The sequence below is a fragment of the Conger conger genome, chromosome 18, assembly GCF_963514075.1.
Source record: "Conger conger chromosome 18, fConCon1.1, whole genome shotgun sequence".
Classification (NCBI taxonomy): Eukaryota; Metazoa; Chordata; class Actinopteri; order Anguilliformes; family Congridae; genus Conger; species Conger conger.
The window spans coordinates 21,557,805-21,571,895 of record NC_083777.1 but is presented as its reverse complement, the minus strand read 5'-3'; the positions used below and the strand labels follow the sequence as shown (position 1 = coordinate 21,571,895).

The 14,091-nt window shown below is 40.1% G+C and overlaps 1 protein-coding gene across 3 annotated transcripts in view; it reads left to right on the top strand.

The window, feature by feature from the left end:
• The window catches only part of LOC133118576 (cGMP-dependent protein kinase 1-like), a 101,905-nt gene continuing 87,814 nt past the window's right edge, over window positions 1-14,091 (top strand). For 2 of the 3 annotated variants that reach the window (XM_061228683.1, XM_061228682.1), the window contains exon 1: window positions 7,852-8,156. In XM_061228683.1, coding sequence (XP_061084667.1) covers window positions 7,852-8,156 — 305 coding nt within the window. Of the gene's footprint in view, window positions 258-7,851; window positions 8,157-14,091 lie in introns of those variants that run through there. The other variant, XM_061228684.1, reaches the window with a different exon arrangement.

The following is a 14,091-nucleotide window of genomic DNA, read 5'->3' as shown; positions in this document are numbered from 1 at the left end:
ATGAGTGACATAGAAGACGAGTTCGCCAAGGTGCTTATGATAAAGGAAGACAGGATAAAAGACCTAGAGAGACGTCTAGCTGAAAAGGAAGACGAGGTTCACGAACTGAAGAGAAAACTGCACAAATGTCAGTCCGTTTTGCCCAGCGCGCAGCTCATTGGACCGAGGACCAGGCGAGCTCAAGGCATTTCGGCGGAGCCCCAGACATATCAAGACCTGATTAGACAAGCCTTTCGGAAATACGCTAAATCTGACCGGTAGGGTCTTTGCTTTCATCTTATCATAATATATCCTCTTTATATGTCTGTGCAATGTGGCTGTCATTATGCATTTTTATTTGTATGTTGCAAACTGTTAATATTTCAGGTGGGTAGGTAAACTGCTTTATTTCCTGCAAACAAGTTTGAACTTACTTCATCACAGATCGGGATACTCGTGCAGCGCACGAATGACTGTGTAAGTAGCCTACTGCCTGGTTGCAAAAGTCCCATGTAGCCTAGATGCACGCATCAGTCGGCTGGCAATTTCATTCTAAATCGACATCGAAGCGGAGGCGAAAATAACGAAGCATCAGTGGGTTTCATTGATCCGGTCCATTATAACAATCCCAGAGGAAATGGGGAGGAGGAAGTACAAGGCATTTATGGGTTTTAAGTAGCTGGACGCTTAGAGCTGAAATGCATGCCTGATGATATTTAATACTCCATTAAGAAAGGCTTTGTGTGCCCGTTGCATACGCCTTTGTTCCAGCGCTTGACATTTTCTTTTGCTCATCGGGTTAGTTTTAATATAGCCAAACAAAATAGACCCAACAATTACAGGAACAATTTTCCAAGAGTTGTGAAAACAGCGGTTTTTAAGTAATCTGGACATACACAGTTACCATGGAGATAGGCTATTAGAAACTGAATATTAGTGAATGACACTTCTGAGATGAGTACCCCATTTATTAGACACGTCACCTGCACTGAAGAACGGTTGTTCGTTCATGCAAATAATCACATTAAACAAGGCTTAAACAATTGCACTAAAGCAGAGCTGCGTAGATTGAGGTGCTTCTCAATATAGTCGTGTGGGCCAGGACATGGCAAATCTTTTGATTTGTGCCAAATATTAAACGATTAAGTAAATGTAGCTACAGTCCTATCAATTTCGAAATTCATCAATGAAAAATATTTTAGTTTTTCCTTTTTGGCAAAGCGATTGTTTCGTTCAGCATAATGCTACTGGAAAGGTATATATTATCGCCTGTAATTCAAACCCGTACGATATTCTACTTTCCTCCAAGCTAGATTCAGAGCCTTCATTCATGGGATAGACAACCTTGAGCCTGGACTTGGCCATCCACATCTTGGGTGTGGAGAGACACATTGGCCTCTATCTCGCAGTCCTGAAGAGATATTTGTTGAACAATGTTTCCGGAAACTGAACATTACTGATCAGATTTAATATTTCTGGAGATGACGTCACAATTACAAAAAGTAATAAAGTTAGATTAAAACACACAATTTCTGCTTGGACAAATTAAAAATCAAATGTAATTAAAGTTTAATGAACAAATTTAAAACAAACTTTTATCTATTTATTTTTTAAACGGAGAAACATTTTTTTCAGTGGTTCCGCGCTTGCACGGGGCCCTGGGTTACATTGATACAGTGTCCATGCCAAGACATTGACGGCTTTCAGAGCCTCTTCATAATTGGTGATGAACGTCCTTATCAATAGTTTGAAATAATTATTGAAAATAATTGCAATATTATTGAGGAAGGACCCTGGCTCACCACGTGGCAAACAGGTGTTCAGCTAGAGATACTGCAATAAAGCCCCCGTCCTTGAATCTTGTATGGTACATTTTTTTGGCTAAAATGTGAAGAAAATTCAACTTCATTTTCTCAAATTTACTAACTACATAGCTAAATGGCTTCATTTTCACCAGCCTGTTTTTACCACCTCCAAACCCCAGTGAGCTAGGTCTCCATGTGTATCACATCCTCCAAACAGGATTTTGGCAGTTTGGCAAAAAGTGACATTGTCGTACTATTTTAGGTGTTGCAACTGGCAATTATACTAAAATATAATGATAATACAGAAATCCCTTGAAATAGTCTACGATCCAATTGCATATTCATTGTAAATTGAACAGCTAGTATAGACTACAAATGAAAGACTTATTTGTGGTGACAGATGACGCAGGCAGGCAGAGCAAAGGGCAGGTTTTTTTCCTGAAAATAACTCGGTGAGGATGCCACGCCATCTTAGCAGTCTGTCAGCAGAATGTGATTAAAGAGATTGATCTTTCTCCTTCCCGCTACCAATACGACTTGTCTCTCTGTTCTGGGGCTGATTCCTGAATAATTGATGGCGAACAACTAGATGAGTTCTCGGGGAAATAGATGGAATTAATTTGACATTTTACGGTGACCTTTGACATCCTGCAATCCAATTATTATCTTTATCCTAAGTGGATATCAATACATAAATCTGACTTTTCCTGTCCCGTAAACAACATTTTGTCCAAAGCGAGTGTTTACTCAACTGAAATGATTATGTTTTGTCGAGCCCAAATTAAATTCTAATTACAGCTGCATTTAAAGAAATAAGCACAGATGTGTTACTGTTGAGTCTGAGAAGTCAATGACTGAATGTAGAACTAATGACAAAGCAACAATGTGCTCCTACATTGCTTGTCTACATAGGATAGGCTGATTGCTGAAATGTCTGATCAGGGATACAAGATGAGACTCTCACCTGTGACAATCTGCATTCATTATTTATTATAATGTAGTTAAAATGTAATTACAGGTGAGTGTTGCCTACCAGTTGTTTTTATTCTGGGACTGAAATCAAGGCAGAACTCAAACATGAATTGAATGTAGTTCTCACCCTGTTTAATTCTGTTTAAACAGTCCTGACAGTGATTTGAGTAATCCCCATCGACTGCAGGTACTTTCCTCTTAAACCGGCTCGGCATGAAACATCAAAGAGTCAAAATAATGACTGCATGGCTTCACCACTGAAGAGTACCTGTAATCATTAAAAATAGCAACATTTTTAAAATGGGTAAATCTCACCCATATTATTGCAGTATCGACGTGCAACAGAGACTGAACTCAATGTGGAAAAATTATGATTTGTCTGTTCTCATTGGGAAAACGAACAGAAAACCCATGCACATTGAGGCAAACTTTAGACAACTTTGTGATGTTTTACCACGATATAACAAGTAATCTGCACATGAGTGTTACCTACTCTATAATATGGCAATTTTCTTATTGTTAATCAGGCAAAACTAATTTGAACAGATTCAGAGTTTCGGTAAACAGGTAAAATGAAAAGCCAAGAAAACATTGTGACAGAAAACATTTAAAATTATCCTTCAGTCATGAGTAAGTTCTTCCTCAAAAAAGGGAAATCCGCAGCAATAAATCGTACTGTTGTACCCCTGAATGTAACAGAGCCACTGATACCTGGTATTTAATGCAATAAAATGTACCAAATCTACATGGTATTATACAACTGCACACTTTAAGGCGGTTAAATCCATGTACAGTGAATGGGTTTGTTGTGTGAAAGGCACATTTAAAAAAGAAATCGGTCCTGAGCAAAATAATACAGCACATAACCACAGGGTGGCAGCAGATCTCTGTATTATCATTATTCCAAATGCGTAGTCATGCAGAAATAATGCTAAAAGGGAAGGTTCAAGGGCCATTGTAAAATAAATAAATAAAATAAAAAGAAATAGATTGGGCTTGCAGTACTTCTTTCCAGAATTCTCTCTGAAATGTAGATGCTGTAGGCATGAAAATATGCCGCATTATCAAGATGAGGAATAAAAAAAAACAGCTTTCTTTTGCATTTGAGCAAAAGCTGGACATCTGGTACGGTAGCAGCCCAAAAACCTGTGCTGACTGGGGCGGTAGGTACAGCTTTCCTCAAGGAAATTGAGAATAAAATGAAGAATATTTGAGAGTCTCTGAGTTCTGCCAGACTTCTATCTGCGGCTGTGGGTTAGGCTAGGAGAAACGGCTCCATTAGTGCTGGTATTAGGCACCAGAGTACAGAGTCTCATTCATCGGATTACCACGCTATTGAGCAATGGATCAGGTTTCTATTGATCTGGATAGGAAAGGGCAGGGCAGGAAGTTTATCAAAGTGAAATTTAAACCCTGCGCATATAGAAAGGATCTTTGAAGGGCACTTGGAATTGCGTAAGCACAGATCAAGAGAAACGGATTGTTGTTTAATGTGGAAAAGAGAAACAGATTGTTGTTTAATGTGGAAAACAAAAACTGCAAGTTTTACTACTTCCCCCAAGAATCACAATTATAAATGAGTTCTCAGTATTTTAAATGGACAGATTGTGATGGTCATCATTATCATCATTATATAATTTTTCCCTAGCCCATCCCATGACTTTGAGAAAAATAAAAATAAAAACAATAAAATAAAATAGAGCACAAATGATGGAGGCTACAGCAGAGAAGTACCACAGTAGTTAGACTTCCAGGATATGGTCACACAAATTGATAAGATTTTTATTAATTTTTGTATTATTCCTGACCATTATGCTAATATGCCTATATTAATTTCATTAAACAAACTGGCGAAGAGCTCTGTAGAATCATTACAAATTCATATGGTTCACATTCATATCAAGCTAGAATGTGTCTCCTCTAAGCATCATCTGAGGAATTGCATTAAGATTAATTTCAGATGGCATAGTTTCCTGTGACATTAGAAACTGGCTGCTCTGGTTTCAGACACATTTAATATTTATAAATAATATCCAAAATAGCACCAGTTGTGGGCCAGCTGTAGGTTACATTACAGAGGCCTGCTATCACGACCCAAAACGCCCCCTCCGAACCAAATTAATCTCACACATTAAAGTGCGGTTCAGATTTAGCTTTAATTGTGTAAATTCATGTTACAGACTGAGACCACACCACAGACTCACCATAGGCCAACGTTCACAGAGTAATTTTTAGGATAACCTAATTAGCCCACCGGTGAGAAAAACACCAAGAAGGTCAAAGCCATCCGCGTCCTGTTTTACCTACACTTACACAGGCCTTTACCAATAGAACAATAAAGCGTACTTAGCCTCGGTAATTGGGCTAAACTCCTGGCGCGCCGGTTGCAGCTCGCACTAGTGTGCCGCACTGATCAAAAGACCTGTCCTGCAAGTGTAACAGCTCAAATCCAACAGCTCATTTTCTGCGGAGGATGTAGCACGTGCTGTGAGATTACAGCTGCTAATTTAACCACACGAGGCCGCTATTGAGCACTGAGTTAGGGAATACAGTATAATGCAGCTTCAATTTATTACTAACATGAATAATTTGAGATATGTCAACGACAAACAAAATGATACATTAATTAATTTTATTTATGATCCATTTGTTTTTCATCTTATTGCATAGGCCTATTACTTACATAATTTTCAAATTCATTTCCACAGAATTTTATTGTATGAATTACAGAATGTAATTCTGACAAAAAACATAAAAGAAAAATATGCCTGAGTGTATAAAACTGTCAGATAAGTAATAAACAAGAAATTTGCCGTTCAGGGCAGATGTGTGAGATCCTGATGGAGTGGACGCTCACAAGGATCTTGTGTTGGCAACCTCCCCTCCCTTACCACCAGAAACTGGCCCAATGATCACATTACCATAGCTCTTTAAACAGCCACTATTTTGGTGGCTTTGATCTAGAACTGATTATAGGCCTAAATTAACACCATCTCAGCGGTGCTAAAAACAGATCACACAAGTAGGCTACTTCTTAAGTGGAATATTAATCAAGAAGCACTTTGAATTACATTATTGCCGGAAATTGTATGACCCAATTAGCATTTCTTCTGTATTTACTTTGCTGGAGTATTTTTTTTTTCTCTGTAAAGATACATTAGGTGGGATAGCGGGGAGAAAATTGGATGCTGGCCTGTGTTGGATTATGAAGGGATTAGGCTACTTTAAATGCAACCACAAGGGGGCGCCGTTGACCCCTTTTAGGTCACAACTATATCCTTGGGAATTTTTGCCCTGACCACAACAATTGTATTGTAAACACTCATTCTCACCGCTTATTGCAGCAGTTACAGACAGTTATGGAATGCATCCAATGGAAATGCATTGGAAAGTGGAAAAGGTCTTGGGTCCAATTCACTAATATTAGTTAATAGTAATGAAGTATCTGAGAGTGTGTGGGTCTATTTAAAATTATGAAAGTTTCCCAGTTGTGGAAAGCAGTGAGAATATATATTTCACACTTTTATTGGAGAACATTTTTATTACTAACACGGACACCAGTAATGAACAATGAATAATGCTCATTGTCCAGTATTTGATGGTATGAAAACATTGGCTGCTTACAATCTACTCTTACAACTGTATGTACAAAGGCAGGTAACATGAATTACAACAGCTGTGCCCTATCCAAGAACCCAGCCTGGGACCTGTGGATTGACTGTTTCTCCACAACATCTAAACTCCCACTGACATTGATGGGACGGAAATGGAGATGTGTGGCGCATGAGTTTCCACCACACTGTGCCCGGATTATCTTATTCTGAACGGTTTCTTTACTTTATCAGGATAGACACTGCGTGGGATTATTAAACATGTGGTGTGAAGCAGTTTAACTGCAGTTTCTGAGCCCGCAGAGATCAAGAAAAAATGTAGAATGTTCACATTGAGATGAACTTTAAGGGCAACAAAAGAAAGTAGATAACGGTATCGAATAATATGATAACTTAAATACATATATATGTATATAAATTATGCATTTCATGAATATTTAATTACCTTTCGCAAATCTCTATATTTCTCAGGAAAGTAATAAACCAATTATATGAAAGAAAGAAATTGGGGGAAATCTCTAGACAAAAATGTATTCTAGAGCGTTCTGCTTATTTATTATTTATTTATTTATTATGAGTTCTCAGTGAATCACTGTGGTGGTGCTACATGGTGAACTGTTGCTACTGACGATATTGTACCACAGCAACAAACAATAACTCTGGGGTTTATCTTTAAAAATATTTTGAAAGTAACAGGGGAGGTATGAATGGAAAGCAACGAAGCGGAACCGGGACGTATTGAATAGCATTTGGGGATGCTGGTATTCCATGACATTTTCACTAGGATGCAAGCTCACTGAGATCACCGGTATGCTCATTTAAAGAAAAGGTAAAACAATTCCCCGGCTAGAGACACCGGAGTTGATAGACTGTGTGTAGGCTTAGGCTACTTGGGTTCTCTAAAATACCAGATATGTAGTTGTCATATTGTAATATTGCATTCTAGTAAATACTTAAAAGAAAACAGAATTGTCATTTTACTCATCGCTCACAACTGTCGCTACTGTAGGCTATATCAGCTGGCTGACAGCAAGGTGACTACTACGCATGCAGGTGCCTTTCTACGGAGTCGCGCTCCCGGTAAGGAACGTCTGCGTGTGCCACAGCACCCACTGCTTAGTTGCAGCGTCGAGAGGATCCTTACTTTGCAGCCAATGCGTTGTGTTTCGGCATGCTACAGGCGACCCGTGAGCTCCCAGGACTTGAGCCGGCGACGTTTTTCAGGAAGATACATGTTGGTGTGTGACATTTAACATGTTCGCGCTGCAGCGCTGAAAGCTTTCACCTTTTTTCTTTGCCAGTTTATCCGTTATACCTGACGCCAAGCAGTCCTAGAATATTTTCGCTAATAAACAGCACCAACAGAAGGGTTTCAACAGCAATTGCACCGTATTGTGACATTTTTTTTTATAGAAGGCATCGACTACCAGTAATAAGTTTTGTTAAGTTTCCAGCCGTTTTAAAACCTATAGTTTTCTACAACTATGGGTACATTGCGCGATCTTCAGTACGCGCTACAAGAGAAGATTGAGGAATTGAGACAGAGAGATGCACTTATTGATGAGCTCGAGTTGGAACTCGATCAGAAGGACGAACTGATCCAGAGGCTGCAGAATGAATTGGATAAATACCGTTCTGTCATCAAGCCGGCCACCCAACAGGTCCACAAGCGGAGCGTCTTGCAGGAACACCAAAGGACCAAAAGACAGGCTATTTCAGCCGAGCCCACTGCTTTTGACATCCAGGAGCTCAGCCACGTTACCTTGCCTTTCTATTCCAAGAGCGCACAGTAGGTCTACATATTTCGGAGCATGTTTGAAGTATGATTTATGCGCGATATTTGATTTGCTGGGTTGATCTGATCGGTTTAATCCTGAATTCAATTGAGGGAACTTAAACTTATTAAACGTCTCTAGATTTGTTGCAACTGTTATCGACTCGAACTCCACAGGTAGTTTGCATCATATTCTGTGAGTATGTGTTCTCGTCGAAACATGCGTAGCCTCCTACTCCTCGTCGTATTGCAGATGAAAAACAGCGTGGCTATTATCAACATCTAACACTTCTAACATCGTTTGATACTAGGGTGCTATACTGTCAGGTTCTTGAGGAAACTATGAAGTAGCCACGAGAGTAAATATGTAGACATGCATTCAGATAGGAGCCAATTTGATTCAGCTCTGATAGTGAATTATTATTATGGTTAATAATAACAACAGTAATTTACTTATTTATTTATTAATTAACAGTTATATAATGTATTATTACAACAGTAATAATATTATTATTATCATTATGACTCATTGGCCAGCAGTATGTGTATTGGCAGAGCTGCTGATGGTATCATTGGTTGTTATGTAGAAAAATGGATACAATCTACTTTTCTTTGCTGCTAGCAGTCTGTACAGTACATCCATCCAAGGATAAATCACAGCCGATGCCGACTGTCTGATCTCACTTTATGTTTTAGTGATTGAATGAATATCTCTGGATGAGAAACGCCTGTGCCAAAATGCATTAACCAGGAGGAAAGTCTAGGAGTGCACCTGTCCTTTCTGCATTTCACTGTATACGGGAGCCAGTTGGGCTCCCTCTCGTTCTGTGCGTGTAGCTTCGTTTGTGGGGGCTCTTTCAAAACTTCTTCAGATGAGCTCCCGCACCTGTGCATTCAGGTGAGATTCCCATCAGCCATTTCAGCTCGGCCATATGCTTCGATGGAAGTCAGTATGTGTGGCGTGGCGTGGTGCGTCACCACAGCCCAGCCTGCCAGCCCACTTTGGCCATGCCACAGATTGCCGTCCCAGTCTCCTGGCTGGGTTCCTCTTTTCTGTTTGTGCAAAGCGGAAAAGGCCCGCCGTCTGTGTCCACACGTTTTAAACCGCAGATCCCAGACCAGGCTGCCGTCTTCAACGCCGCTACCATTCAAAGTCTCACACGACTGTGAGCTCCCGCCTGAAACTGAAAAATGACTGCTGTACACTGCTACAAAATCTGTTTTAAATAGACTTTCACAATGTTTGATAGGTTTAATGTTGATCTGTAATGGTTTGGTGCATGAATTTATCACAAGGACGAATGCACAGTTTACACTAAAGTAGGTTTGTAAGCAGTGAAGTCAGACTTAGGAAAAACATCATGAAGCATCTAAAATGCTAAACTTGCCCATTAATAATACAAACATTTCTCACCATAATTTTCATCTTAAAAGTATCAAAACTTTGTGGTGCTTTGATACTGTAGATTCTGTACATTGTGGTATCATTCATCTGCTCAGTGAACGGAATTCTAGACAAAAATCCTGATATGTTCCCACAGCATTTCTCTCATTGTTAATATTGACTTGTCACATGTAACACCTGAAAATGCCGTCACCCAGGTATGACACCTCCCCTTTCCCTCTGTAGATAGAATATGTAGAAGAGGCTGTAGGTAAGATGAAAGTGAAGCAAGACAAAAAAGCATCTTGTATGTCTTTCTGATTGTGGTTTCAGGAATATAAAAACATAGGGAACAGTTAGAGTTTTTGCAACTGCACAGCATTCTCCAATTTAAAAACCCATCATGTTTGGGGGTAACTTTGTAACAATTGTGTCTGTTGCCATTTCCTCCTAACAGCTAGTCTGCATGTAAAATGCATCAATTAGCAATAACCTCCATCTCACACTTTAAAAAAACATTTAACTAACGTAAACTCACCGTGTTCCGAAAAGAACACGGGGAAGTGGCCACTTCCACCAGAAGTTAGGGTTGCTTATTGACTATCCCACTAAAACACATTGATTCATGTGTATAGGGCCAATATTTATAGAGAAAATGACAAATAACTGCACAACGTTCCTTTGTTTGGAAGACTGTTAGCTCACGATAGTCCGAACACTGCCGTATAAGCATTCCCGGTTCATAGTCTCTCATTAGCAACAGCTTCCCCGCCAGAATGTGACAGTGGAGCACTATTACCATGTCACTGTATGCTGAAATGGATCGTGTATGTGACTCATAGCAAGTTTTCATGAAAACGGAAGGAATTTTCACACACACAAAAACCAAATCTGATCTGGAAGTAGTTTTTCTTCATTTAAAAGTTGCACTGTTTGGAACATGGTGAGCTACCTTGGCGTTGGAAACACGGTGAGTTAACGTTACATCAGATTTTGTGCGTGCTTCTTTTTGCATTTGCCATCTGTCCACTTCAGCCCTCAGAAAACCATCTCACCGACCTGCTCTGAGCATTTTATCCCAGATGAAGCCACATATGGTACAGCACCATTTTGAGTGAGTGCATGTTGGAAGGCACTGTCAAAACATAGGCCAAGTGAAAGTGTCCCTATAGCTTAATACACTTAAAATCACTTGAGGCATACCTTTTGTCTGGAAAATAGCATCATGCGGGGAGCTTTTTGTACATCTTCCAATAAGAAAGAGAGTTCTGGTGGAGTAGTTCATACAGAGGAAGCGAACATCCTCGTGTCTTCCCTTTCCTTTCATGACATTCTTTAAGCCTGAGGTCATGTTTCCATTCTGTATTGCGATTTTTCCTCTTGCTTATTAGCCTAGGCCCCCGGGCAGTACGAGGTGCGGCAGGTGTAGGTCATGCGTCTGGTTAAAAGGTAAAATATTAGACAGAGAGAGAGAGGGAGGGAGAGAGAGTAGAGGAAAGGACTGCAGCCATGTTAACAGTCCATTATGCAGCAGTCTGGTGTATTTTGTGTCTTGTTGACGTCTTGCTTCAGTGGCAGGCTGATTGTGTGGCGCTCTGTCTCGGTGCCTGCGGCATGCGGGGGTTCGGTAAAGTCCTGTGGAACGTGTCCATTAGGGACCCTGCCGAAGGAGCAGATTTTCTCCTTTTATGGGAAGCAGTGCAGGTTCAGCTCCCTGGCCTGAACAGCGGTCCTGCAACACCCTCAAGGAGGGGACAGTGATTGGTCTAGCAAGGGCTGATCCGCTTCAGGATTTTGTGTGCCAACTTCTGTACTTAATTGTTTAATCAGCTCAGTCATATCTTTATCTGACATTTGTGTAAACACCAGCCACAGTATCCTGTGATTTTGCAGGAGTGAACCAGCGCAGTTCATAAAGCAGTCAGAAAAATAAAGAAAAACTAAGGTTGGAATAAAAACCAGGATCTTGTGTTTCCCTTCAGGACTGGAGTCGTACTAATCTAAACAGTATGAGGGCTGACCCGGAATCAGCTCTGCAGTTTAGCTCACAGTGGATGATGTCACAATAGGAATTGCTTTATGAATATGGGCCCTCATATGCATTAATCACAAACTGTAAATAACACCCCTGTAACTACTTTAAAACTATAAATACTCACAGTACTTATTTCAACTGACTGACAAATACGGGAGTGAGTAAAATAATGTAGGTTCAGATTCTAAGAATCAACAGTTCACAGGGCCTTTGAGCAAGGGGCTGCATTTATGTCACTTCAGTGTGTATCCAGCTGCATTTAAGAATATACGGTACATATGCCGTACATATTACTGTGGATAAGGGTATCCCCCTAAGCAAATGAATTGGTCTATTCTTTGATCAAGGGTCCTTAACTCCTGGGCTGGCAAATTTGCTGTTTTTTCTTGTTTAAACCTTAAAATCAACGGAAAATGTATATCTGTAACTTAGCTATAATGGAAAACCTATCAGTGACAAAGACACCAGCTGGCCTTACAGCTCTCCAGGCCCCTACCATAGAAGGAGGGGGACTTGAAGAAAAGGGTCTGTGTAGGTGTGTCCTCAGTTATTACCTCACCACAGGAAACAGGGGTGCTGCCAAGGATTCTGGGCCCAATGGAAAGATCTCACACTGGGCCCCACCACCTCAGAAATTCATTTTTTCTCATTTATATAATGGCCTCTATCAATCAGTCAGAGCGCTAGGAATCATCTTAACCCCCCCCCCCCCCCCCCTCCCTCCTTACAGCACCACTGACAGGAAATGGCCATTGTCAAATCAAATCTACTAAATGCTAACCACTAGCTTGACTCAAAATAGAACTTATTGTACCAAGAAAAAATAAATGCTTAACATTTCACTGTGTATCTTTTATAGTCTGCAGTAGACCCATCCTGTTGATATTCCATCAGCATAATGCGATTCCAACAGTAGGAGGGATTTAGCTGTGAATTCTAGCACATTCCGCCTAAGAGAAATACATGTTTTTTTTTGGGCCTGGATCAGAAGGAAGGACAGCAGCGTTATTTTAAAACAACAGGGTACCTCAGATTGGATTGACCTTTTGATATTTTCGATCAAGGGAATGAGTTGTTTGAGTGGTTCAAGCTGCTTTCCAGTTACCTGAAGTGGACTTTCCTGCTTTAGACTCCTGAATGCCATATACTTGCTATTGTAAAGCCTGCAAGGCATCAGGAAATACTTTTACAAATATTTAAATTTTTAAAATGTATGTCCTTAACATGCAAGAACAGTCAGGGCCAATACAAAGAAACACAACTGAAATAGCCCCTACTTTCTGGGGATTTAGGTACTACCTTCCACCAAAATAATTTTAAATTGAGTTTGGATACTGTGAAATAAGCAAATCTTTTAAACAGGGTAAAGGTATGCGGTCACAATTATGGGTGTAATTCATGTTGAAGCTAGCCACATTTGCAGTAACCTTAGTACTGAAGAAGCTTGCCTTTGACTTGTGTGGGAACGCCCCTTTCAAAATAGGAAAAATGCAAATGAAATGCAAAACAGAAAAAAATAACTGTCAGTTTGCATCCACCCAAATAGTCAGAGAAATTCAAATAAGTCTTGACCGGCAAGTGTACTTTACTACTTCATGGCAGGCACAAACTAACAGTGTTGTTCTCCGCACAGACAGAAATACTTGAGGAAGGTCTCACTCAAAAGTTGTCTAGAATTCTTGATTTTTTTAATAAAAAAGAAAAAGTTTTTAGTTGATTCTTCTTATTTTGAGTGACATTTGTATTATTCATATTTGCATCCATTATAGCATCCATTGCTTCTATAGTAACCATTTGGTGGAATGATGTACGTTTAAAGTGATGCAGTCTGGCCACTTAGCCAGTTGATAACATCAGTATTCAGTTTTGAGGGGTGCCATTCTCCGTGGACCTCACGGGTTGTCATTTCTTTCTTTTGTGCCAGTCGTCTTCCTCGACAGCTCTTCGATCGAATATGTGCCCAGTCAGCACTCTCATTATCCTAGAAAGGGAATAAAATGCTCTGACAAAAAATAGGGTCAGGCTGTGCTAGATTTTAAATGTTCTGGCCTCGCCTAAAAGCTGTGGAATAACACAGCTGGTGGTTTTTCCATTGAACAGTCGAACAGCTAAATAAGACACACACGGAATAAATTAATCAGGCAGACTCATCTGGGTTAGCGTAACGACGGATGCCATTTTATATAGGCCATGGCATACTCAGAGCAGAGCAATCATTCAAAATGGGTTTTCTATTAGGAAAAAGGGAAGCAATACTCATTAGGATAAGTACATTTTATTGCTTTTCAAGAACTGCAGTGCTTGTTAAAAGCAGGCATGCATTGTTTAAAAACACACCCTGGCTGTCACACGACCCGATGTCCTTTAATGCTAATGGCTCCCACTGGATTTACCCTCCACTGTCATGTCACTGACATGTCAAACTGAGGATTGAAGAAATTAGCTACTGTTATGCTACTGTCAATCTGAGTTATCATTCAAATAAAATGGTGCTTGATATACTCCTCAACAGCCCCTTTAACAATGCACAG